The sequence below is a fragment of the Grammomys surdaster genome, unplaced genomic scaffold (assembly GCF_004785775.1).
Source record: "Grammomys surdaster isolate TR1022 unplaced genomic scaffold, NIH_TR_1.0 129, whole genome shotgun sequence".
Classification (NCBI taxonomy): Eukaryota; Metazoa; Chordata; class Mammalia; order Rodentia; family Muridae; genus Grammomys; species Grammomys surdaster.
The window spans coordinates 5114416-5138278 of NW_021604587.1; the positions used below are offsets into that span (position 1 = coordinate 5114416).

The 23863-nt window shown below is 45.6% G+C and overlaps 1 protein-coding gene across 2 annotated transcripts in view; it reads left to right on the forward strand.

The window, feature by feature from the left end:
* Positions 1–2326: 2326 nt before the first annotated feature.
* Positions 2327–23863, forward strand: part of Bfsp1 (beaded filament structural protein 1) — a 34858-nt gene continuing 13321 nt past the window's right edge. The window contains exons 1-5 of one of the 2 annotated variants that reach the window (XM_028755961.1): positions 2327–2923; positions 7405–7465; positions 15807–15902; positions 19179–19271; positions 23415–23540. In XM_028755961.1, coding sequence (XP_028611794.1) covers positions 2568–2923; positions 7405–7465; positions 15807–15902; positions 19179–19271; positions 23415–23540 — 732 coding nt within the window. In that variant the 5' untranslated portion in view covers positions 2327–2567. The remainder of the gene's footprint in view (positions 2924–7404; positions 7466–15806; positions 15903–19178; positions 19272–23414; positions 23541–23863) is intronic. The other variant, XM_028755969.1, reaches the window with a different exon arrangement.

Here is a 23863-nt window from a genome sequence, read left to right on the forward strand (position 1 = left end):
AGTTTGCTGACTAAAAGCATCCTGGGAGGAAGATTACAGTCTGTAACATGTCTTATTTCTTGACAGGAGGGACATCACCTTGTTCAATTATTAACAGAGTAGACAGATACATAACCACATCTGGCTTACTAGTAGGTAGTCTAAAAATACTCATTGCACTGTATTACATGGGAACAATGTTTTCTTCCTCCTTTGGTCTATTTCTGGGATACATTTATTTCCAGTGGGATTATTCTGTGGGGTAGATGGAATTGGTATTGATTCTTTTCTCTAGTGTGATGGGATAATACACCCAAATCCTTGCCATGGTCCGAGTGAGCCACTCCAACCCACTTCATCCATTTGTATGTACGTATGCTCGCCTATGACTCCAGGTGTCTTTCTCTCTTATCCTATACCTTATTCTCTGAGACAGGGTTTCTCATTGAGCTTACAGCTCACTGGTTCAGGAAACTGGCAGGCTGGAGAGCACCCTAGATCTGCTTGTTTGTCCCCCAGCTCCAGCATTAGGGTTACATAGACGTGCGACACCAAATTCTCCTTCTACATGGGTTGGGAGGAGTCGGGGGAGGAACATGAGGTACTCAGGCTTAGCAGTGAGCACTTTACTGAGTCATCTCCCCAGACTTCCATGTAAGTCCCCACTTTGGCTGTCTGTGACCCTGTAATTTGACTGAGCAACGGGATGTGAGTGGACTTGCTGCAGAGGAAAGCCTGGATGAACCTGTTGAGCAGGGCTTCTGGCATTGCTAATTCAGAAGGACAAGAGCTATGGGCTGTCTCAGCCAAGCAAAGAACTGCAGCTAGAACCGTTCAGCAAGGATGGGGACCCAGGGAGCAGTGATAAATACTTGTCATTGCTTGACACTTAGGTTGGGGTGGTTTGTTCTGTAGCACTGACTGATTAACACATGATGTCAAACACCAGGGATGATTTATGGTACCCGTTACATGTGGGTTTTGCTCTCTGGGAAGTTGGAAATCAATTCACCATGCTACTAGCGGTATGTGGGAAACCTTCAAAAATACTCACATGCTCTCCTCCACTTGGTCACGAAAACCTAAATGTCTCAGGAGAGGGAAGGAAGGAGAGAGGGAGGAGGGAAGGAAGAGAGAGAGAGAGAGAAAGAGAGAATGACCATACCACCACACAAACAGATCGTAAATTGCTTTGTTCCAGACTGTATCCTTTATTATACATGATTCTCGGAGTGATAATAAACTAAACAAAGATCTCAGTGATTTTTCCTATTTTAATAACTGACTTTAATTTGTAGCAGAATTATGTGTAATCCATATGGTTGGTAATATATGATATTGCTAATGCTTAATTTAGAAGAGACCGATCCTTTTGATATTGATTTTTTAAAATTGTGTGTGATATACATGCACTGCTAAGTATGTGGCTATAGAAATGTGAACATGTGTGCACATATACACTGAGGTCAGAGGAGAGCATTTAGTGTCTTCCTCACTGTCTTCTGCCTTACTGCCTTGACGAAGGGTCTCTCACTGAACTGAAGGTTTGCTGTTTCTCCATCTCCAATGTTGGAGTTATAGGCATACCTAGCCATGCCAGCTTTTCGTGGGTGCCGAGGATTTGAACTCAGGTCCCACTGGGCTATCTCCCCAGCCTTTGATAATGATCTTTAAATATTTTAATACGACAAATATTTATGTCCAGGAATAATCTCATCAAATAGTTCACTATTTTCAACATTAATTTTACTTTTGAATTTTTCAAAGCATAACTATCAAATTGAGTGAATGTATGTATTTCAAAGCTTGTTTTCAACTCCAACTGCTATTTCCATAATGAAAGTTAAAATGAAGCATAATGAGAATATTTATTTGAGAACTGGAGAGTTTATTATATCCTTAGACTGTAAGGATTTCTGCTAGCCTCACCTCCTTGGTGAAAAAGCAACGGTGATGGCTCAGTATCACCAGTCTTCCTAAGTCACTAAACATGTCGAGTCCTCACAAACACACACAAACAGTAGTAAGAAATTACTAGAAGGACAGCTCAACACTTACATGATAGACCATTTTATCTGCATGCTTAGTTAGGAAGCCCTACCTGAGACATGAGCCCTACCTGAGACATGAGCCCTACCTCAGCAACATGTTATAATTGTAACGCCTTTAAAACCTGAAATCAACCACAAACAAAACTGGTGTTAAGTAAATTCCATAAGGAAAGCTAGAAGGCACAGGAGAAAGTGCCAGGCCCTCTGCTGCAGGATTTTGGCAAGCTAGCCTTGGGTGGCCTGCACCGCGCCCAGGAGAACCAGTCAAACAAGCATCATGCGTTTCTTGTCCCCCTGACCCTCCATGCAGTCACACAGCAACAGGCCTCCACAATGGCGGAACAAAGAGGTCCTCGCCCGATGTCCCTTCCACCCGGGAGTTGTATGGGCGGCTAATCCCGAACACAAAGCGGCCGCGGCTCTCCATTGTTGGGCGCCCGCCCCGAGGGCACATCTGCTGACCGGCTCTGGAACGTCCCAGCGCGGCCAGCCCGGTTATTTAGCAGGCGCGGAGCAGGCCGCGGCCTTCCGGGAGCCATGTACCGCCGCAGCTACGTCTTCCAGGCCCGCCAGGAGCGCTACGAGCGCGCCCAGCCCGCGGGCCCCGCCGCCCAGCCCGGGGGAACCGCGCCCGGCCTGGCGGCGCTGCAGGCGCTAGGCGAACGCGTGGCCGCCCAGGTCCAGCGGGCCCGCGCGCTCCAGCAGCGCCACGCCGGCCTGCGGCGGCAGCTCGACGCCTTCCAGCGCCTTGGCGAGCAGCCCGGGCCCGAGGACGCGCTTGCGCGCCACGTCGAGGCCAATCTGCAGCGCACCCGGGACCTGGCAGCCGAGCACGCGCGGCTGGAGAGGCAGGAGGCTGAGGCGCAGCGCGCGCTCGACGAATTCCGCAGCAAGTAAGAGGCAGGGTTAGGGAAACTGAAGCCCCGCGTGCGACGTGGAGGGAGGAATGGAGGGGCAAGTGCAGACTGTTCTGCTGAGAGAGGGGCATCCGGATGCAGGAGTCTTAAAGACGCCCATGGCACTTTCCAGTTTCGGCTTCATTTACTTTTCTTATGTTTTTGGGATGTTAAGTAGAACATACAATGAACCGCACAGGTTTTAAATGCATTGTTCGAGTTTTTGGTGCTTAACTTGAACCTACACCCAAATAAGCAAGATGGTTTGCACCACCCCAGAGCTGCAGCCTCCCAGTTCCCAGTGAGTCCTAGTTCTATAATTTCAGAATATGCACTCTCACATGACCAATTTCTCAGACTCCATACTTTTTTTTCGATTTAATTTTCATACAGGTATATATTGTACCTTAACCACATTCTTCCCTGGATACTTTACTTTCTCATTTCTCCTCCCTCCCATTTATCTCCCCTTTGCCCTATACAATTTCTTTTCTTTCATCGTGTGTGTGTGTGTGTATGACTTTATATGACTATATACAATCTAGGAGCTACAAATGAGAGAAAACATTTATTTGCTTTCAGAATTTGGCTTACTGTTAATCTCCAGTTGCATCCATTTTCCTGAGAACAACATAATTTTCTTTTCTATGGCTGAAAAAATTCACATACATATCATCTGTCTGTCTTTATTACGTTCTCTTTATCCAGTCCTCTGTTGTTGGATGCCTATGTTGGTTTCATTACTTAGCTTTTGTGAAAAGAACTTTGGTAATCATTGGTGCAGTACCGTGCTTTTGAGAAGTCCTAATGCCCTATGACCTTCACAACCAAATTCTACCAGATCATTTACAGAGAGACTGAGGCTCAGAGTGGGAAGGGATCTGGGGAAGCTCACTCCCTTAATGAATGCCTGTGCTGGACATGGCGTCCAGATCTACACATGCCAAGTCTAATTGTCTTCACGGTGTCGCGACTGACATCTGGGAATTAATTATGTTTGAATGAGTGAATGTGGATATTTTAAAGCTTGTTTATCAAGTCCAACTGCTGTTTCCATAATAAAAGTTAAAATGCAGCATAATGAGTATATTATTGAATATACTCATAATGAATATTATATTCATAATGAATATTGAAGTGCTGGATAGTTTATTAAATTCATCAATCTTTCTGTTCCTGGTTTTGAGCCCTAGGAACCAGGGAGCCTGTGGGGAGCAGGGCTTGAACAGAGGCTTGTCCTGGCTGTACACTCTGCCCAAAAAAGAGTCTTGAAAAATCTATTACTGGATTCCTGTAGAGTGTGGGCAGAGATAGGCTCTCCTTCAGATAAAGCTGACGTACCAGGATGCACATGAAGTGTGCATAACTGCAGCCTAGCCTTTGCCTTGGTACTGTTGCTAAGCATGGCCTTGGATTTTTTTTTCCACTAAGACAGGGTTTCTTTTTATGTGACTTTGGGTGTTATAGAACTCACTCTGTAGACCAGGCTTGAACTCACAGAGATTTGCCTGCCTCTGCTTCCGGAGTGCTGGGATTAAAGGCTTACACCACCACGGCCTAGCATGACCTTGGATTTTTTTTTTTTTTTGATCCTCCTGCCTCCACCTCCCTAGAGCTGGGATTACAGATGTGTTTGAAATTTGGTGTTGTGATCAAATCTAGGACTTTGTGCATTCTGGGCAAGCTTACTACCAACGGAACTGTACCCTTACTTTAACCCTTCTGGATTTTGTAGACTATGGAATGCCACACTAGACTGCTTATTCCATTTGGGTAGGTCAGTAGCCCTCCTTCTTTGGGTGGGGGTAGTAAAGTACACATAATGTGAAAATGCCATCATAATTTTTTGGCATATACTGTTAGGTGGTATTAAAAACATTCACAGTGTCATAGAGCTCAGATACCCAAGGCAGCCTGATGGATTGCCCTGGGTCCCCAGATGGCTGTCATCTGTTGTGATTTGGATGAACATGACTCCCATGAGACCTCACTGGGAAACAACTATGTTGAGATTTCCTGGTTGTTGAAGTTTGATCTTTTGACATTATTGTAATGATGAGTACTGGCTCCCAAGGCCTGGTTGCTCCTGGGAATGAGAGAATCCACATGTACATTAAAACCCTGTTCCTTGATTTAAAACTATTGTTAAATAAAGTTGCCAACAGCCAATAGCTGGGCATATAATAAAGGTCTCATGTGTCTTTTATCTGAGAATTGAATAATCAAAGGTGGGGTAGAAGCCCCTGATTGAGTTGTATGGAGCAGTTCTTCATGCTCTGTGATTGATTTAGTACCTTGTTGGCTTATTTACTACCATTTCCCCAAGGAGAAGTTTTACTATTTTGTGTTACTGGGTTTTGAAAATCTTTATAAACACACACACACACTACTCCACACTCATCCTCATTCATGCACACACACATACACTAACCGACTTGCATCCCAAATTTGTTTTTTCCTTTTCAAGGTGAACTGGTGTGTAGCCAGAGGCAGGGGAGAGTCATTAGGTAGGTGGAAAGCAGGAGCCTTGAGGCCCACAGCCGGTTAGACATGCTCTCCATCTGGAACATGTCTAATTTCACAGCCATGTTTTCAGTGCATCAAAGACTAAATAAAACAGTAAACAACAAGAACTATAAAAACTAGGAAAATACAAAATACAATGATGACTATAATCAGTTATCCAAATTGCTGGAAACAAAACAATAATTTATATAAACAACCAGATAATGGAAAACAAAGTATGTTTTTAGTTTATGAACTCACTGATATGAACATGGGAATTCTTATCATTAATTTTATATAATGAAATCACTTCTCTTTTAATATATCTAGGTGGATCTTTTTAGTATGAAAATTACCCATGAGACTGTGCTGCTGTGCTCATTACCAAACATGTTGTTAAGTTGCAGAGAGTCTTAGGTGCTTCTAGCAGGAAAAAAGCCATGAGAAAATTAGATTTTTGTTAACAATGTTATTCTCAAAGATAATTACCTATTTGCGAAACAAGTTCTGGCTCTATTAGAGCCACACAAAGAGGAATGAATGCAAATGACCTCTTGGTGTGAAATGTAAAACTAGTTTAGAAACGCTTAAGGTACAGCAAGCCCTTGGAATTGGCATGCATCACTGGTTGGGTTTGGTTGTCCTTCTAGCCCTTTTAAGTCTGAAAACACAGGGGTTACACACAGCACCTTCCATGGGCTGTCAGTACTTGACTTTGACACACAGGCTAAGATGAACAGGCCTCAGAAAGTTGTGTGATGTGGGTTAGGCTCATTGTTAATTAGAATTGGTTTCTGTGGTAACAGAAGGACCAAAGTGTCGTGGGCCCACTCTGTGTCCATTAGGATAGATAAAGACAGAGGACAAGTGTTCGTAAGGATGGGCTGCACTGGGCCTTCCCGATAGGAAGATGAGGCCGCACAGCTGCTATGGAGAAGACTCGCTCCAAAAGCTAAACACAGTATTATCTGTGACTCAGCATTTCTCTTGGTCAGCATCCACTCGAAATACTTGATATCTGGCTCTGGAAAAGGATAGCTGTACACCCATGTTCACAGAAGCACCATTCACAATAGCTAAAATATATAAGTACTGAGGTGCCATTCTCAGGTGTATGTCTAAGCAAATATGGTATATACACCATAAAATAGAATAGCGTTCAGCTTTAAAAAGGAAGGAAGGAGCAACCCTGAGCCTCTGACAAAGGTCGTTAGTCAGAGAAATCCCCTAGCTTGGATAACTAATGCACATGCTAGCTGCCCATGGTGCTAGCCTTCTTGACAGCACACTTGGCACTGGCTGCCTATCGCCCTTCCTTACTCCTTTCTCAGTGCTACTTGAGGCCCTTTCTCAAATAAGCCAAGCTTACCTGGCTTCGGAAAGATTCTAAAGTAAGGGAAATGGGAGAAAGACTCAGGTCCTCATGGTTGGGCAGCAACCAAGTTAGCACTGAGCCATATCCCATATCCCTAGCCTCTGGGCAAAGTTCTCAACCCTGCTCCTCATCCCTCCCCCAAAGGTAGCAATAATCCTTTTCTTTGGTTGTGAGGACAAATAATATAATACAGAAACATCGACGTGTTGCAAATGTGAAGGAGCACATCAGTTGAGGAAATCTGTCGTTTGTTACAGCCTTCCTGTCTCTGTCTCATGTTTGGCTTATAGCTATGCTGACCTGTAATGTCCTCATCCTCAGGTGCTGGGTGGGAAGCAGCTAAGGTGCTCCAGGGTGGAAGACTTCTACGTTGTTTATATTTTCCCATTATCTGCATTTTCTATGTGTTTGATGGTATGAAAATTATTGGGAAGCAGTGGGCAAGGAAGTGCGGAACTAGCTATTTCTTTAAGATGAAAATTGCCTCCTTAAAGAAAAGGGCACGGTGTTATCTGAGATTGAACTTTACATTGGTAATGTGATCTGTAACAGTGAAAGTCTAGAAGCTGTCTAACTTGCCTGTGTGTCTGATTCACAGATACGAAAATGAGTGTGAATGTCAACTGGTGCTAAAGGGAATGCTGGAACGGCTTAACAAGGTGAGCAGACCACAGCTCTGGATTTAAGGCGCCTCCTTACGCTACTGAATGGTAGGAGCGGTTGTTTCCCATAACCCACTTCCCTTTATTTTAGGATGTGTCTTACTGCCATTTTCTTCTTTGACTTCTTAATGTCCGTGAGTCTTTGTGAGTGAACAGACACACAAAAGCACATTTTGATGCATTGTATGTGGTCTCATGAGAGAAACATAGACCACGAAGCTAATATGTTATGCTAGGTATGTTAACCCGTTTCTCATAATATAATGAAATACCCAAGGATGGGAAATTTGTAACAAAGAGAGAATTCTTTATCTCACGCAGTTTTGGAAGTTGCTAGTACAAACACATGTCACTGGATTTGGTGAAGGGGGCCTCTGGCTTAGTTCAATTGTGTGAACATGTGAGGTGAGTTCGCATGGCAAAATAGGAAGCCATAGTTGGGGAGGGGATGGAAGGCCCTCCCGCTATGCCCCATCCTTTGAAGGTCCTATTACTCTTAACACCTCTGCCCTGAAGACCAAGCTCCCAAAACATGGACCATAGTTCTAGGCTATCAAAATATGAGAGCATTACAGCAAAGAGCCCATTGATGCTTTATCCAGATAGACAGGTCACAAATGACAGTGTTTATTGTGTAAATTGATACCTCTATTCTCTTGGCTAATAGTCTTGAGGTTGCTTTTCTGAAGCAAAGAACTCAAGGAAGAGAGGAAGAAACGTCCTTTGAAGCTCCCTCTTTTTGAAGCCCAGAAACAGCCACAGGGGAGGTGCCAGGGATTCTGGAACATTCCTACATGGTTGTGTGAAGTTGCTCCTAGGGAGGGCAGTTTCCTTTTTCCGGTTGTACATCATCAGCTGGATTGGATTTTCTGCTGGAGCTGGGAGAGTTCTGCTTTGAGTAGCAGATTCTGTTGTGGACAGAAGGGTTGGACAGACATAGGCATGGCTAAACAGCTACAAGAACCATCTTTTCGGGTCATGCCAGAGCTCACGCATTAGGTGGAAGGAGTCATGGGATGCTGTTGAGGGCATGTGGGCTGCCAGCTCTCCTCTCTCCCCTGCTCACAGCCTCATTCCTCTTGCTGATGAGATGCTGAACTTGTCCTGTTTGTTTGTTTTGTCAACCTGACACAAACTAGAGTCATCTGAGAAGAGGGAATGTCAGTTGAGCAAATGCTCACACCAGATTGCCTGTAGGCAAGCAAGTCTGTCGGGCATTTCTTGTTGCATGATTTATATGAGAAGCCCTGGGCTGGTGGTCCTGGATGGTATAGGAAAGCAGCCTGAGCAGGCCGGAGGAACAAACTAGTAAGCAGTACTCTTCCATGGCCTCTGCTTCAGTTCCGGCCTCCAAGTTCCTGCTTTGAGTTCTTGCCCTGATTTGATTCAGTGACAGAGTGTGACCTGAGAGGTGTAAGCTGCCATAAGTTCTTTCTTCTCCAGGCTGCCTTTGCTCATGGTGTTATCACAGCAATAGAAGTCCTAACTTAGACAAAACTCTTCCCTCCTGAGTGAAGATTAGCTTTACAATTCTCCCCATATACCCGGAAGCCACTTTAGGCAGTAGAGGATACTCAGGATATTTGCCTCTTCCTAGGCTTTGTCTGAACTCTGTTGTCAAAGTGGTAGTAAAATCAGAACTAAACATTTGGGAAGCCCAGTTTCATTTTTATCAACATTACCTGCTTCTGGTGCCCATTCTCTGTGTGGGCAGCTAATGTGTTATTCAAACCATGATCGTGGGAGAGGGGTGCCATGGATGATTAATGAGAGGTCATCGGTTATCGCTCGGGACTATCTCAGGCTGAAGAGAGGGCATGGAAGCATGTTAGACACAACAGGAATATGGCAGTAAAGATAAGCTTTGGCAGTGCTGCAAGGTCACAGACTCTAGGTTGGTGGATGAGTGTGTCAATGTGGGTGAGTGATGGCTCCATGTCTGTTGCAGAGCTGGGAGTTTCCTTCCTGACCATCCAGCAGCACCCAGCTGTTCTAGCTTCTTTAACGTATCCCATTTTTGATTGTGGATACAGTCCAAAGTTGCAAGAGGAGGGCCCATCATCTTCTTCCCAGGCCATGTTGCCTGGGACACAGATATCCAGCACCTCTCACTTAGGTGGGGATTCAGGCTCTCTAGAGGACCCTCTCAGTGCGATCACAATGGTCATTCTCTTTACCCTTGATGGAAAGTGAATGACAGTGGCTTGTAAAACATTTTGTCTTTTTTCTCTTATCACAAAGGAAACTCATATTCTCAGCAGAAAAATCAGACAGTATAGAAACTGAGCACCAAGGAAAAGATATCCCCTCCCAGAGAAAGCAGCCACATGACCTTCATGTATATTGTGATGTAGGGGTTGGGTATTTGAACTGTCAGCCTTGCAAGAATTACCCTCATGATATTGCCACTGAGAGTTTAGGTGACAGCTAGCATAGGGAATTGGCCAGGGTAAAACCCTCCTGCCCACAAGTGAACTGTGCTGTCCAAAAGAGGAGGGTAGCATGTTAGTAGACTCTTACCTCACTGCTGAGTATCCATGAGACTGGGCGGGGGTGGGGGTGGGTGGGTGGGAAACTTCCCTTACCTCTCTGAGTTTCAACGTCTGAATCTGTGAAATGGGAATAATTACAGTTCCCACCACTGCTGCGGCGGGAGAATGTCCCCATGCCTCCTGAGCATGAAATGACTGAGCAATATGCGTGACTCTCTTGTCACGTGGCAGTACGAAGTCTTCATCTGTGGTGATGAGCAGAACATCTGGTGCGACAGATACCAGCTTCTTTCTCCCTAGCTGTGACGTGCATGACCTGATGGAATAGGAGAGGATTCTAGCTGGTTCATGGAGGAGTACAGTTTTTCATAGTTGTGCATTATTTTTTTTAGATTTATTTGTCTTATTTTATGTGTGTGGATGTTTTGTTCTTACGTGTGTGGCCTGGTGCTTGCATAGGTTGGGGGGGGGGTTGGAGCTAGTGAACTGGAGTTATGAATAGTTAGGAGTTGCTCTGTGGGTGCTGGGAGTTGAACTCAGGTCCTTTGCAAGTGTTCTTAACTGCCCAGCCATCTCCCCACCCAGCCCTGGTTATAATTTTTTTCTAAAAAAGTTTTATGTATGTATGTATGTGTGTGTGTGTGTGATTGTGTGAGAATATGCCACGTGTCTGCAGGTACCCGTGAAGGTAGCAAAGGGCATCTGGTCCCCTGGAGATGGAGTTATAGGTGGTTATGAGCCACTTGGAATTCCCTTGAATGAGTTATGAACCACCCAACATGGGTACTGGGAACTGAATATGGGCCCTCTGGAAGGACAGCACGTGCTTTTTAACTGCTTAGCTATCACTCCAGCCTCCTGAATCGTGAATTTTTATTGTTGCTTTTTATTTAAAGCGTACTACATAAAAAAATTCATTTCAAATAAACCTAAGGAAAAAAACTGAAGCAATCTAAGGAAAACCCAGGATGAACAGTAATTGCACTTGGGTTAAGTGAAGTCATGTAAACACTGGATTGGGAAGGTCCTTGAATCAGCTTGTGAGAGTCCCAGATCAGCCTCTGGTTATTGATGGGCAGAGTCACTCCTAGAAAGAAATCAGCCCAGCTCCTTCTTCCTCCAGTGACGGACTCCCCATGAGCTTAAGCAGCTTCGGAACTCGGCATCCCATGCATGGCAGGTGTAGACCAGAGTGTTTTATATTCATGGCTCATTCTTTACTTCCTAAAGACTATCAGAGAAACAGAAACAGAAACCAGACACAAAGTCCAGTGCTGCAGGTTCAAGGTGGTCTTTCGGTCTTGATAGTGGATCCATATCCCGGGACACTTGACTGGTTAGCACACGTGCAGGGCACAGCGAGGCTTCCTGTGCCTCTTACTTTCGGAACATGACTCACTCAGCCCAGAAGCACAGGGTGTGCACACTCCAGGAAGTGAACCTTAGTCACTGAGGGTCAGCAGTTCGTGGATAAGTTCCCCAGTTGTCCCTCCCTCAGAGGAGAGAGTTCCACAAGTCAGGGTTTCTAGCAGGATCGAGCCTTGTTCACAATGGTAATCTGTCTGCCATTGTTCTGTCTGTGGATGTCATCAGCTGAGAAGGAGGTTGGAAGGGTGGAATTCTCATTCGGTTGGTCAGAAAAGTGATTACCTTTTTATGTGCATCTGTTGTTGTTGTGTATGTGGTCACATATGCCATTGCTTGTGGTCAGAGGACACCTTCAGGGGTCTGTTCTCTCTTTCTACCACATGGATCTTGGGAGCTGAACTCACATCATCAATCAGCCTTGTCAGCAAGTATCCTAACTGCTCAGCCATCTTGCCAGGCTTGGGTCAGAGATTTTGCTCCGCAAGTCTGGAGATGTTTGCTCAGTCAAACCGACTCTTTGCCTCTCCAATTAGTCTCAGGGGTCATTTCCTGGAATGTCACTCGCAGGAGGATTTCACCCTTGGGTGTGGCTGTGGGAAGACATTGATTCAGTCTTTGGTTCTTTGTTCACACTCCTGTCATGTGTTCACATTGCTCATGCAATTGGACTTCCGGACCAGAACATTTTTGGCTCTCAACAGCACGTACATTAGAGCAAGCCACTCTTTGTTACCTGCTTTGAAGGGAAATCAAACCCTCAACATAACACTTAAAACAGTATGGCCAGAGTTAGTCACATGCTCAGCCTTTTGATGGAACAAGAACCACAGACGGCTTTTTAAATAACCTTTCAGGTTTGTACAAACTCTATAATTCATTGCCACATATGTGTGCTTAGAAGATTCCCCGCTATCAATAATTCCTGAATTTGCTTATTAGTTGAGAGGGCTGTAAGAAGGAACTTTAAATCGTTACTCTCCTTCTTTTCTTTAACTTGAATAATTTAAATTGCTGTGGCTTCTAGGTACACATGTTTACTTAAAAACATGAAAAGCATTCAAAGCCTGGCTCACATCATGCAATTTACTTGCCTCTGACGTCACCTGTGGGAAAGAGCAGGAGGCACTGAGGTCCGGTGCAGAAAAGATGGAAAATGAATTGACCATCTTCAGGGTTACCAGGGTTATACATGTCCAAGAATTTCACACTCTGGGGGGTGGGACTGGGAAGGGAGGTATCTAGGAGGAGGCTGGAGCGTGGAGAGGCTTGCAGGAAAGGAAGACGGAGGAAGGGCAGGGAGAGCAGAAATGAGGCCAGTGAGAGGAGCCTCAGCTCACCCAGAGCCTCCTCCAGACAGATGCGAAGAGCAACTTGTAACATATCTGGGAAGATTTTTTTTTCTTTTGATATCCAGGGTCGAAGGAAACGTGTTTTTAAATTAAGCCCTAGCTTGCCTGTGGCTTTAATGAACTTGGCTCTTCACTCTTTAGCAGCTGGGTTTTGATGGAAGTCTAGCATTCCCATAGAAAAGTTGTCAAGGATGATTGCCAAGGGTGCCTTGAACTTTAATTGTCTCTGGTTCCTTTCTCAAAAATGGCTTGGTAGTAAAGTGCTTTCAGAGCGTGTGCAAAACCCTGGTTTCTGTCCCCAGCACAGTGGGGGTGGGGCTGTAAATATCCTGGGCCCTGTAGAACTTCATTGTGTGTCCTCAGCACTTGGGAGGGGTATTGGTATCCCCAAGAGCATTTGCATTTATAGCTATCTCTCTCTTGGTATGATCTGTTCTGTGAACCGTCTGCCCTGTTTTGAGCTCACACAGTATCAGGGTTGGATTATTTTCTCAAATTAGACAGTTGACGCAGGCAGTCAGTTCTGAAAAATCTAGATGCTTCTGTTGCTGCAGCATTTGGAAATTCAGCTGACAGCATCTCAGACATAATGAAAACACAAGCGTCTACACATTTCTGTGCTCTGGCACAAATAAAAGAACACGCTTCCAAAATAAATTCTCATCATATCAGCAACTGCACAGTCCCAAAGTGCTGGATCACCTCTGGGATTTTCCGGGCAGTTTAGTACATGATTGTCTTCCAAGCAAGACATGTGCTTACAGAAGCATCTGATTATCCTATTTTAAAGACAAGTATTGCATTTTTATTATCATGACAGGTGGCTTTGAAATATTGCTTTGCGGGAGCCAATGAAGTCCTGGCATAATCCCCAGGGGTAGATGTGGAGGGATGGTAGGTGTCTGGTAGGATGGGCTCTTCATTCAGCATCCCAGAAAAGCCCATGGCAGGTCCAAGTCCTGTACCATCTGTTAGTTTCCATTAATGAATGGAGGGACCCACAGATCCCTCCAAAAGACTTTAGGCTTGAAATGTACTTGCTATACGTTTGGATTTGGTTGAAGGGGCACTAAAGGACTAGAACTGCTGGGCAGATGGGCTGTCTGTGTTCTTTTATGATCTGCAGGAAGACGATCCAATGTGCTTAGCATGTATAAGGTCCATCTCCATTTCCATCTTAAAGGAAAGAAAAATAAATGAAGCACCTTTGCTTTGATCTTATACAGTGGCTTCCATGGTATACTTTACTTGAAGGAAGGTATCATTGGCTTTAAAAAAAATTGTGAGCAGACCAATGTTCTCCATGGTCTCTTCCATCTGTAAGATTCTGACTATTTGATCTCTTTAGCAATAATGCAAGGGACAAGAGGTGCGTGGAATTCCATTTCTAATTCTCCATTAATTGTGGGTCAAATATAGGTTCATTTCTGGTAAAAAAAAAAAAGAGCATCAATAAGACTTACTTATACCTAGCCCATCCTAATGCTATAGTTTTAAAAGGGACAGAGGGAAAGTGGAAAGCATCCAAGAAATTGGCTGTGTCTTTTTCTGACACTTCACATCTGTCCCAGATGACTCCAGCTCCAGGGTGGTGAGCCCCTATACATCAAAGTGCTATTCCTGAAGGAGGTGGGGGATACATTCAGAGTATTTATTCTAACACAGACCCCCCCAAAGCCCATGGGGGCATGAGTAGACTCCCTAAATCTCTGGCTCTCCAGTGTCATAGATGTAAAGACAGCAGTGTCTGTGAAGTCCCACTATAGAGTCAGAATTTCTATATCCTGGCTGTCAGCATCAGACTATCAGGGATCTTCCCACATCTATGGTCTTCAATAAGAACAGTTAGAGAATCAAGTGACATTCCAGAGAATACATCCCATGGGCTTTGCTAGGCTAACAGTCAAAGTGGGGAGTGTCTCAATAAGCCGTGGCCATCCCCTTATCTTGCTTATTTTAACTCTCTTATTGAAGGGTAGTGTCTCTTAAGTAGTTTGACCAAACTAGTATCTACTTTCATTAATGAAAAGCATTCATCATGAAAAGTTCTTGAGAGGTCAGTAAAAAACCATTTGGCAATGTCGCAGGTCTTGGCAGGTGTGCCTAGGCAGTGTTGTCTCGGGGAGTGGGAATTCCTGATGAACCTTTAATGTCACACCAAACCTACTGAAGCATTTAAGTCAATTTCAGATGTGAGCACCACCTCTAAAGTTATTTTATTATTGTTGTTATTATTGTATGTGTATATAAGTGTGTGTGTGTATGGTGTGAGGTGGAAGTGGCATGGGGGTACATGCCGTGGTGTGTGTGTGTGTTTGAGTGAAGGTCAGAGGACAGCTTTGTGGAGTCATTTCTCTCCCTCCACCTTCATCTAGGTTTGGTCTTGAAACTCGTTACTGATGGCGAGATGCAGAACAAACATGGATGTATGTCAATCGAGAGGCTATTTGGTATGTGGGCATTCTAAACTCTCGGCTTTTTCTTGATAAGGTTTCTGAAGCCTGGCACTGCGGACATTTAGGCTGTAATATTCTTTTTTGTGTGTGGTGGGGTGTGGAGGACTGTTTGTGTACTGTAGGATACATACAGCAGTCTTCCTGACCCTGCTTTCAGGTCCTGACAATAATTGTACCTCTGGATACTGTCAAATGTCCCCTTGAGTTCAAAATCGCTGCATAATGAGAACTATTGTTCTCAACCAGATCTAATGACTAGCCTACTGCTTTATTTAGAACTCAGTGTGTGGGGCTGGCAAGATGGCTCCATGGGAAAAAGCACATGCTGTCCATGGCTGATGACCAGCTTAGGATCCCAGGAACCCAAGGTAGAAGGAGAGAATCAGCTTCTGAAAGTTGCCTTCTCACTTCCACACATGCAAGATGGCTCACGTGTATATACACAGACAGAGAGAGAGAGAGAGAGAGGGAGAGAGAGAGAGAGAGAAAGAGAGAGAGAGGAAGAGAGAGAGAGAGAGAGAGGAAGAGAGAGTGAGAGAGAGTGTGTTGTAGACCTACTGAACAAGAATCTGGGTTTTATTAAGTCCCTACCTCATCCCTGTGTTTCTACACTGATTCTCTTTACACTGAAGTGCTCATGTAAGCCTGGCATGGCTTTATTTTTTTGTTTCAGGAAGCGGATGAAGCCTTATTGCGTAACTTGCACCTTCAGTTGGAAGCACAGTTTCTTCAAGCAGATATCAGTGTGGCCAAGGACAGGTACAAGAAGGTAACCAGCACGTGTGGGAAGCCCTTTCTCCTGCAAAGCTCAGCGTGGGTTTGGTTGAACAGGAGACTGATTGCTAGAGTAAGCAGCTTATGACTACAGACCCTGAGCTAGCATGAGCTGGCCACTGGTCAGCACTTACCCAGGCAGAAGCGCACAGAGAGTATCACTGGGCAACACCAGGATATGCAGGGATTGGGATGTTACATTTTAGTGTCTGTAATTTACAAATTTTAGTGTCATAATTTACAAAATGATTTAGGCAGCTCTATCTCTACTAAGCAGTCAACTGTTTTTATCTCAGAAAAATGCAGAGAAGGGAGAATGTGTGTGTGTGTGTTTGTGTGTGTCTGTGTGTGTGTATGTTTAAGGTATTGTGTTATAGTCCTTAGCTCTGCCTTTGAGGCAACCAGTTAACACCTTCTTTTAGGAGCCTCTGTCTATCTATCTATGTATCTATGTATCTGTGTATCTATGTATCTATGTATCTATGTATCTATCTATCTATGTATCTATCTATCTATGTATCTATCTATCTATCTATCTATCTATCTATCTATCTATCTATCTATTTAACTATCTATCTATGTTTCTATGTATCTATGTATCTATGTATCTATCTATCTATGTATCTATGTATCTATGTATCTATCTTAATTATTTTATTTATTTACATTCCAAATGTTGTCCCCCTTCTTGGTCCCCCCTACATGAATTCTTCATCCCCCTTTCCTGGGGCATTATGTTCCTACAGGATTAAGGGCATCCTCACCCACTGAGGCCAGACAAGGCAGTCCTCTGCTACATATGTAGTGGGGGCCACAGGCCAGCCCATGTATGCTCTTTGGTTGGTGGCTTAGTCTCTGGGAGCTCTGAGGGGTCTGGGTTAGTTGACACTGTTGTTCTTCCTATGGGGTTGTCATCCCCTTCAGCTAGGAACCTCCTCTTTCAGAGTATCCTGCCCTTTCTTCTCCCTCACATGCCTCTTGCAGGTGTTATGCTGGAGGCCTTGGCACATTGGACAATCACATCCTAGCATTGTGTAATTGTGAGTGAGCAGTCTGGTCTCTCTAGGCTGCTTCCTATCTTTAAAATGTGAGTGGTATCCTCTATGGTGCTGCTCTGGGTTAACCATGGGTTAACAGAGAGAGAAGGCAGTGGTCTTAGGCTCTGGTCTTCTCTGACTACTCGTATTATAATCTGAATCTTAGGTATGTTGTGTCTTGACACCAGCAGCAACCTGGAGACAGGAACGGGGAAAGCAGTGTTTCTCAACTTTGCTAATGCTGCAAACTTTTAATACAGTTCCTCATGTTGTGGTGACCCTTCCCCCAACCACAAAATTATTTTTGTTGCTACTTCATAACTATAATTTTGCTACTTTTAGGTGACCCCTTTGAAACGGTCATTTGACTCCAAAGGGGTCATGACCCACAGGTTAAGAATCACTGGGATAAAGGGAATGAGGTTATTTACAGCTGAGACCAGAATTTATAAGCCCCCCTCTTCTTCTTTGTTAGTTTGTAAAAAAGAGGAAACCAAAGCTGGAAAGTGTCCTGCGAAGAGTTAGCTGCAAGGTGCTAGGGCTGGGAGGGCCATTCCTGGGGTGAATGGGGGCTATCCCTGGGGTGAATGGGAGCTATTCCTGGGGTGAATGAGAAGTTTCTTATTTGTCCTGAGGGCCTCTATGTGTTCTCACCCCAGGCTAGAATTTCTTGGCAAAGCTTTCATTCTGCGGTGTTCTTTTTTGGGCCCTTATTTCACTGATACAGTATCTGTGCCTCTGTGCCAAGGAGCTTATTGTAGCAGTGGAGAGCTGCTGTCTCATAGGAAATACTGGGGAACTTCCACACCCCTGGACAGCCTTGTTCAGTGGCTGATGGGAGTGTGAACTCCCTGGGCTCCTCTTGTCTGGGCAGCAGGACTTGGAGGAGATTCTCAGCAGTCTGATCTCTGTGCCCACGGGAGTGCAATAGATGGCACACCCTGCTTGGCCAGTGTCCTTTCCCTGCCTCTTTCCTGTCCTGTTAGTCACATGGCCCTGAGCCATTGCCCAACTCAGCTGTCCACACCCAGATCTTTCTCTGGGGAAACTCAGACTAAGACAGCTTGGTAATTTAGAGACAATCTGGAGCTGGGCAAGGGCCTAGCTAGCCCTGTGTTCCCTCCCACCCTCCCCACCTTCCCGTGTGTGCCCCACACTCTGCACTGTCGTACCCCTTCCCTGGCAATCCTTCCAGCCTCTCACCAGGCCCTTGCCTGTTTCCTCCTCCACACCTTCCAGCTTCCTTATATTTATCTTACTGAATCCTGAGAGCAATGCCTGGAGCCAGCCTAAAGTAGACTTTTAGAACAGTGGTGGCAAGCTCCCATTCATTATCTGTTGGGGCCCAGCCTGATGAGAAAGGGCTCAAGTCAGCCCCTATGAACAGAGACCCACGTTCCACAGTTACATTAGTGGAGGGCTATGGGAGTAGCATGACAGAGGGGAGCATTGGTCTCACCTGAAGGCCAGAGGTTTGTCTTTTTCACTCTTGGGCTGGGGCCCTCGTAGTTTCCTCGACAAGTTGACCAATGATTGGCCAAGGCTGTTTTCTGTAGAGGGCTGTGTTATCGGTCATTGCTCAGAGCTGGGAAAGGCACATTGCCTGGTAAAGGTCACTAGGCATTCCTGTTGATGGTTAGCCCTGTCTCATAAAAGGACTTTTATTCTAGAAGACTTTGAAAGCTTAACTGAGAAGACACTCATATCCAGTAAGTCATTTAGTATAGGCGTGGCCGGCTATAGCTGCCCTCTCACTAAAACACTGCCCTGTGCTGTCATAGTCCTTTGTAGCTTCCAGGCTGTGTTTGGTCCCCTTTCTTCTCATGCACCTGTCATCCAGGGCTCTGTGAGGCCACTGGCAGAGTGTGAAGGTACCTGAAGGGAAATGGCAAAATAAACTGAGCCCCAGTTTGTTCTTCTGCCCCACTGCTTTCTGCATCTGTGGCAGCTGCAGCTTATCCCTCTGTCCTTCCAAGTGTGGTCACAGATGTGGGACAATGTGTGCAGACACTCAATCCTGGGCTCGCATAGGGTGGGAGTTGGAGGGGGGAGATTCTAGCCTGGGGTGAGAACACATAGAGGCCCTCAGGACAAATAAGAAACTTCCCATTCACCCCAGGAATAGCTCCCATTCACCCCAGGGATAGCCCCCATTCACCCCAGGAATGGCCCTCCCAGCCCTAGCACCTTGCAGCAGCTCAACTTCTAATGAAAATGCTTTCCCTCTGCAACAGAATCTTCTGGAAATCCAAACATACATCACCATCCTGCAGCAGATCATACAGACTGCTCCTCAAGTGTCCCTGGCTACTGGTGGGATGAGAGAGGTGAGTATCAGAGCCATGGCTGCAGGGAAAGCTATCCAGTCCTGGGGAAGGCTGAACTCTAAGTCTTCACTTCCTGTGGAGGAGTTGACTTTCTCAGAGGTCCAGGGACAAGCACTGGGTCTGACTGCTAGAACTGCCACAAATTAAATTCTACCTACTTCTGAGTGCTGTTCAAGTGGGAGGTTTGTTCTTTGCTCAATCTGTAAATGCTAATAGATTTCAAAGGACATAAACTACGTCCCTTAAGATTACCTTAGGCATTTTCTTCTAGGGAACATGGTCTATTCTCATTTTCATACTTTGTAAGTGACTGCCAAGCTGGTTTCCATAGTAGTTTGCTGTATTGGCCTCTTTTCTATTGCTGGTGACACAGTAATAGCATGGACAAGCTATAAAAGGCTGCACTGACTTACAGTTCTGGAGATTCAGGGTCAAGGGGCTTCATCTAGGTGCAGTGTTCCTGCTGATAGTGTCCTACAGAGCACTACATAGCAATAAGTGTGTGTGTGTGTTGTCCGTCTGTCTGTCTGTCTGTCTGTCTGTCCATGTCTGTGTCCTTTGAATTTTTTCTTCTCATGGAGCTAGCAGGATTCATCAAGGGAACTGGACCCTGATGACCTTCTTCAACCCTAATTGCTTTCTGATGGCCTCTTTATAGTCTGGACTAACCTCCCACTCTTTTTTTTTGAGTCAGTCTTGCTCTGACCCAGGCTGGCCTGGAACTTTTAATCTCCCACCTTGGGCTCCTGAATGTTGAGATTATAGGCATTGTTTCCATATTCCCAGCGCTTCACAAAAAGGGACTAAAATCCAGCAGGAGTGCTCAGAGGCCACAAGCCGTGTTTCTGCTGTACCCAGCTGTGGTTGCAGTCCCTCCAGTTCCGAATGAGCTCCTGATTTACATTTCTGACAGAGCTTGCTGTCTCAGCCTTCGTTTTGTTCATGTTTTGTTTCTCTGCTAGGTATGCAGTGAGTCTAGTTGTGGTTTGAATTTGCATCCTCCAGTAACTAGTGACGTTAGGTATCATTGTCTGAGTTTATCTACTGTTAATGGATCTCCTTTGTTAATGTGTCTGTTCACCTCTTTTGCCCATTTCTTAAAGTAGGGATGTGCCTAAGCTTGTTTGATTTGCTATAATACAGTGCCATAAACTGAATAATTTATAAAATACAGAAATTAGTTTCACACAGTCTGGAGTCTGGGAAGTCCAAGATCTAAGCACCAGTTTCTGGTTTGGGGCTGTCTCGGGCTGCCTTTCTTGGTGGAAGGTGGGAAAGAAAAAAATTGAGCAAGTTTCTTGTCCTCACACATTAGAGGAACAGAAAAGGAGAAGCCCCTCCCACGAGCTTCTTCATAGAGGCACCAATCCATTCCTTAGGACTGAGAACCTTCAACTAGGTCCCATTCTCAACTCTGCTCTGTTGGGGATTCATCTGGAGGACATCTAAACAGTACTGGACTGTTTGCTTTCTTATTCTCTTTAGTATTTTGGTCATGAAATTGAAACTTTAAGACGTGTAGTGAATTCAAAGGCCAGCTCTGTTCATAACTGTGAGCCTATGGCACGTGTGAGAGATGTAAAATCCTTTTCTCAGTCTAAAACTCCCATTTCCGTTTTTTGTCTCCCATTTAGATAATGGCTGTTGCACTTGTGAACTTATAACAGCCCTCATCATGTGCATCGGGTCTGCACAAGGTGGTTCTGGTCAACAGAGTCATGCATGGGGTGGGGCTCATGGTGGTGGGGGTCTAGCCTTCCTCTAAGAGTTATTGGCTGTTGACAGCAGTGGTGGGTGATATTTATTGTCTTGGTGTTCACCTATGCACAGGAAAGACAGAGGCATTTGGAAAAGATTTAGAAAGCTTCCTGTACTGTTCTTTGGGAATGTCAGCTCAAGAGGTCTGTACACTGCTTAGTTAGGTAAACACATACAGGTTTGTTTCATTGACTCTCACATGTTTTTTTCCTGGAAATTTATGGAAGTCACCTTTGCACAAATGAACAGTTAGCGTTTGAATGTGAAATGTCCCTAGTTGGTGGCTTACTTTTGGGAGGTTATGGAACTTTTAGCAGGTAGAGCCTAGCTGGGGGGAGTGAGCCAGGCCTTTCAGTCTGTGGTTAGTTGGTCCCCTTGTTTTGAGCCTGTAGCAGTATAGCACATCATGGCAGGAGCAGAACAAGAAAGAGGAAGGGGGTTTGGGATCCAGAATCTCCTCTAAGGGTATAGCACACCCACTTGTTCCCACTGGCATAGGGTTGTGGGTCCTGTGTCTGCTCTGCCACAGAGCATGGCTGCTGGGGAAGGCAAGACTCAGGAATCGACTGTGCTTACCCCACACTGATGCTGGGTGGATGTTGGGCTGTAGGGAAGCCCTGGAATACTGCTCTGGGGTGGGGAAGCACAGTCTGAGGCACGGGACAGCCGGAGCTGGCTCAGGAGTCCCCAGGCCTGAGACGAGACCGGTGCCGTCTGGTTCTCAGGCTCTTTGGCATCCAAGTGTCTCTGGAAGCTGCGGAAGAGCTGAGAATGGAGTGGGGGCCCACAAGCTAGATCTAGTCCAGGGCCAGGGGAAAAGGGGGAGCTCTGGTTGGTCCCAAGGGGAGAGTCCTAGGCTTGATGGGTGCCAATCTTAGGCTTGGCTTGGTCATCGAGACTGAGAGCACAGAGAGGCCTTCTACGGGAGATTAGACAGATTAGCCTTCTCCATGGCTCTCCATGGCAGATCCTGATGAAAAGAGACAGTCCATGGTTTTAAGGCATTTATTGTCATGGCAGAAGGTGGATGAGTGAAATCATACCCCCACTTCTCAGGGTGGGCCTGAGATTAAATACCTTTTGCAGGGAAGGAGTGTCTGGGAAGGAAAGCTTATTGGATAAGCCCTCCAGACCTCTAGGTACCTCATTAAAATGGCATCTGTCTTGAGCCTACATGACCACAGGTCATGTCCTCTACAAGTGGAGGTGACTGATGATCTATGAGGGGCTGTGGTTAGTGACAGGGGCCTTGTGCCTGGGAACAGGCGAAACACCTACCTTCCCTTCAGGGTCTCTGGGGTTTCTAGCCTTAGCTCAATGGAGGACTAAACTACCTTTCATGGTCCCACACACTAGGATGCCCTTCTAAAGGCTTCACCCCTCTCGACAGTCCCATATGTTAGTGACCAAGCCTTCAACACACAAACCCTTGAGATCCACACTATAGCAGTTCCTTGTGAGGTGTTGGTGAGCAGGGGCTGCCTTCTGTATGTGTCTTGAACATGAAGAGCACTTGGTATATACACTTAGGTTTGAGTTTCTGGGGCTTTGAGGCAGTGTCCTTTGTGTTGAAGGCAGGGCTTCTGAACAGTTAGCCTTTGTGAATCACTAGTATTTTTGAGTAAGTGGAGAGACAAGTCATGACAGATTGTGGGCAGGCTGGAAGGGGGTTTCCTTCTGGACTGCCTCACTGATCATCTGTAGGCCAGTGTCATGGCCTCTTCAGGCCTCTACTTGCCTTTCACCTTTTGGGGCTAGATGACTCCTGCCTGGCACTGTGGCATAGCTGATGATGGCTCAGAGCACAAAATGATTTTCATCTTAATAGACACAGAACCCAGAGCCAAATGACTATCTGCATTCCACCGTTCTCTTTTTCACAAAAGGGAAAATGGAGGCTTTGAAAGTCAAATGTCTGTCTGGCTAGCCAGTCTGTGGCACAAATAGGTCTATGCTCGGATCTCTTGCTCTTTGTTGTCTGAGCTTTTACTCTTGAGCAGTCAATGGTTCAGTGGCCACTGTGGGCCTGTTTGAGTCAGCCTGGACTGTTGTAATAGGACCCCTTAGTTTATTGCTCACAGCACTGGAGACTGGAAGTCTAAGATCAAGGTGCTAGCAGAGTTGATACCTGCAGGCTCTTCCTCACGGTGTGCTACATGGTGGTGGTTGGTAGGGGGTAGGCCCCCATTATTGCTTCCCTTCTCATAAACACTAAATCCTAATGGAGCTCCGTTTTCATGACCCTAATCACCTTCCAAAGGTTCACATTCACCAATGCCTTGTCAGATTGGGGATTGGCACATGAACTTGGGGAGATACAAAGAAGGGGCTCTATTTATTCATTGCCTCTTTCATCCTTGCACTTCTTCTTTGTCTGAATTTCAGTCTGGTCTCTTCATACAGGAGAAGCTGCTCACAGAACGGGAAGTGGCTGCCCTGCGGAACCAGCTGGAGGAGGGCCGGGAGGCAGTCACCCATCTGCAGGCACAGAAAGCAGAGCTGCAGGCCCAGGTATGCTCCACATGCCTGTCAGGATCTTCTGCATGTCTTATTGAAGTGGTACATGAAGGCATAGGTATCCAGTTCTGCGACTTTTATAGATTCAATACACCTGTGTGCCCTGCACGACAGCATTCTGAGCCAGTGACCAAACACCTTGCTTTGCCCTGGGCTGAGGTTTCCCAGGATGTGTGTTTTAGCACTCTGCTAAGAAGAGTCCTGGGACATAGGATGACAGGGTGGAGGTAGGGACATGTGGACACCCAGCTTCATGGTGGTTCCCCTCTTGTCTCCATTGAGTCACACCTCTCCCTACAAAGGGAAATAACCCATTT